Genomic DNA, 3,062 nt, shown 5'->3' on the forward strand with positions numbered 1-3,062 from the left:
GCGACACTGAGGGTTGCGATCTGTTGCCGGACACGAAAAAAGACAAAAAGGAAAAAACAAAACAAAACAAAACAAAAAACACCATGGCAGCAAGTTTGGAAGTCTGTGCTCAAGAAGTGTGTTCTTGTACACTTCCCACCTCACTTCCCTGTCTATTGCAATCATGCCCTACTCACCGAGAATTTCCACAGCCCCCCGATGTCGTTGCTTCTCTCAAAGCAGGTGGGCTCCAGCCCCTCTTCCAAACAGCACCTGATGGAGGCCAACCCACTGACACCAGCTCCAATGATGGCCACTCTCTTCCCCATGGTTGCCTGCGCAAAGGCCCAGAAAACACTTCCAGTATCAGTAATTCTGAAAACTTATTTCTTTATTCATGTATTTGGGTTTCATTCTTTGGCTTAATAAGAGGCTTTGCTTTTATACCTAAGAAGGCAATATTTTTTTTAAAAAACAGTTTGGAACGTTTCATAATCTAACTACATTTTTCATTTCTCTCTAATTCTAAAGATAATGTCTGCTTCCAAAAAAACAAGCACTTTGTTTTTCATCAGCTCTTTAAAATTAAGAGACTGATGATCCAGCATATATATTTACCGTTTTGTGTGTGGTCTTTTGTCATTTACTCTCTGTCGTGGAGACTGAAAAGGAGAAAGAAAAAGAAATTCACAACGAAAACACATATACACACCTACTCACTCAGGCACACACACACGTGTATATAAAATGAAGAAACAAATATATATGTGTATGTATATAGATGCACACACACACACATCAATATCTTCTTCCTGCTTTTCATAAGACTTGATGAAGAACAAAGTCTGAGGATGTCTGTATTTCAGTATGCCTAGCAGTTATCCCCTTTCCCCCCATAATAATATTTTTCACTTTCTCAAAAAGAAAAGTCAAGTCCCTACCTAAAAACAGCTTTTTCCTACTAACTTCCACCTCTAATGTCCATTCTCTTCTAAGAAAATTATATTTCCTAATCTTTTCCTGTTCCTGACATTATCACTGAGCTCTACTACTATGTCACTATTTGTTTCTTTTTCAGACAAAAATCACAGGGCTATGCAAAGAAATTGACTTGGATGATGCTGNTTGTTTCTTTTTCAGACAAAAATCACAGGGCTATGCAAAGAAATTGACTTGGATGATGCTGCAGATTAGATGCCCCCCAACAATTTTGAAACTTAAATTCCACTGTAACCATTGAGGGTGGGAAATCCTACTATGGTAATTGAAAGGTGGGACCTTGAAGAGGTGATTAGATTGTAAGGCCATGCTGTAGTGGATGGGTTAATAATGGTGGTCAGGGGCGTGGCTCTGAGGGCTTTAAAAGAAGAACACATGGGAGGTTAGTCTCTCTCTGCTCCACCACTTTCTCCCCTGTGTCTCTGTCGCCACCACTAAGGCCTCACCAAATATGTCCCTGGACTTTGGACTTCCCAGCCTCAGAAACTGTAAGCAATAAATTTCNGGACTAATACAGGTAAGAATCATGATCCATAATTCTCAGAAAAACAAAACAAAAACAACCTGCCCGATTTATAAATCATTCCCATTCCAGTCATATTAGGTATAAAACTATGCATGCTCCTTCATTTACCAATCCCACCTTCCTCCCTCTGAGCTCTTTAGGATATCACCTTTTTTTCCCGATTTATAAATCATTCCCATTCCAGTCATATTAGGTATAAAACTATGCGTGCTCCTTCATTTACCAATCCCACCTTCCTCCCTCTGAGCTCTTTAGGATATCACCTTTTTTTCTGTTTCTACCTTTTCTTTGTCTTCCCTTCTTCTGTATGTCCAAGTCCTGTCCAGAATGTCTGGGCGGTTTGAAGGACAAAATGCTTTGCTGAGCCCACACTCTTAAGGGATTATTGAGAAATGGGAGGGGCTGCTCATAAAGAGGTAGTTATTTCCTGGTCCTGTAATGAGTCAGACAGCACCATCAAGACCCTGTGATAGGCGGGAACCGGGCCCATCGCTGTGGTCATCCAGCCCCTGCTTTCTCTTTAGTTTTGCTTAACACCATCCACTGTTTATACTCCTGGACTCTTGGCCTGGGAGTCAGGTGGTTTCTTCCAGGTAACTTTGAAGTTCTCTGCTCCATTTCATTATCTATTATTTCAAAGTTTACCTTACTTTCCACACTCCTACTTCTTTTGTGGGTACCTCACAGTAGCCCTTCAAATACTGCAGAAAATGAACTACTTAATTAATTGAGACAGTCTAGCATTGAAGCTGGCTTTTCTGGGCTCTCTCTCCTCATGACCTCTCTTTTGACCTTTGTGATCAAAGGTCTGTATTTCTCAAATTTGTTTTTCTTCGTTTCTGGGGGCAGTGTGTGGTCATGGAAAAGATCAAATTCTGTGAATTGACCCATTAGTGCCAGGTAAAATTGCATTGGCAGTAAGACTACATAAACCACACCTAGCTCCCAGTTATGAAATATAGTGAAATTTCTAAAAATTGTTTCCCTATAAGACATATTTCTGTATCACTTAAAATTTTGAGATTTTACTCATTTTATCCATTTAGTCCCTTTATTAAGCAGATGATACTCAACATAAACTGGTAGATATCTAATTCTTGAGAAATTGCCCTTTCACGTCTTTTAGAGACAGTAATATTCATCTCTAGAGTAAGTGTGGTGAAATACAGCGTCAGAGAGACTTTGAATCACTTACAACTGTGTGGCCTTGGGCAAGTCACTTAACTTCTCCAATCCTTTTTTTCTTCATTAATAAAACAGGGATACTATACTACTACTATTTGTCTTGCTGGGTTGTTGCAAAGATGCAAGGATTAGAGGATATCTGTAAGGTTACATATATAAGGTTCTAAGGTTACTCTTAATTTCTTGCTGTGTTCTATTCCATAGCTTTAAGGTTCCAGGCGGTGGTTTAAGTGTGGGTGCTTCAGTGAGAGGACTGACAACTGAGATTTCAAGTTAAGCACTGGCACTCCACTAGCTAGCTCCTTTTTCTCTTTTCCTGGTTTTTACAATCCTCATAACTGCATAGACGAGATGCCTATTCCAGCTGGTAAAG

At 39.8% G+C, this 3,062-nt stretch overlaps 1 protein-coding gene across 1 annotated transcript in view; it reads right to left on the reverse strand.

Annotated features, from left to right (window-relative positions):
* LOC103604049 (dimethylaniline monooxygenase [N-oxide-forming] 3) overlaps positions 1–1,840 on the reverse strand; it is a 19,730-nt gene extending 17,890 nt beyond the window's left edge. The window contains exons 1-2 of the mRNA XM_008588638.1: positions 1,768–1,840; positions 177–314 (exon numbers count right to left, since the gene is read on the reverse strand). Of these exons, the coding sequence (XP_008586860.1) occupies positions 177–308 (132 nt within the window). The 5' untranslated portion in view covers positions 309–314; positions 1,768–1,840. The remainder of the gene's footprint in view (positions 1–176; positions 315–1,767) is intronic.
* Between the last annotated feature and the right edge of the window lie 1,222 nt (positions 1,841–3,062).

The sequence above is a fragment of the Galeopterus variegatus genome, unplaced genomic scaffold (assembly GCF_000696425.1).
Source record: "Galeopterus variegatus unplaced genomic scaffold, G_variegatus-3.0.2 Scaffold4936, whole genome shotgun sequence".
Classification (NCBI taxonomy): Eukaryota; Metazoa; Chordata; class Mammalia; order Dermoptera; family Cynocephalidae; genus Galeopterus; species Galeopterus variegatus.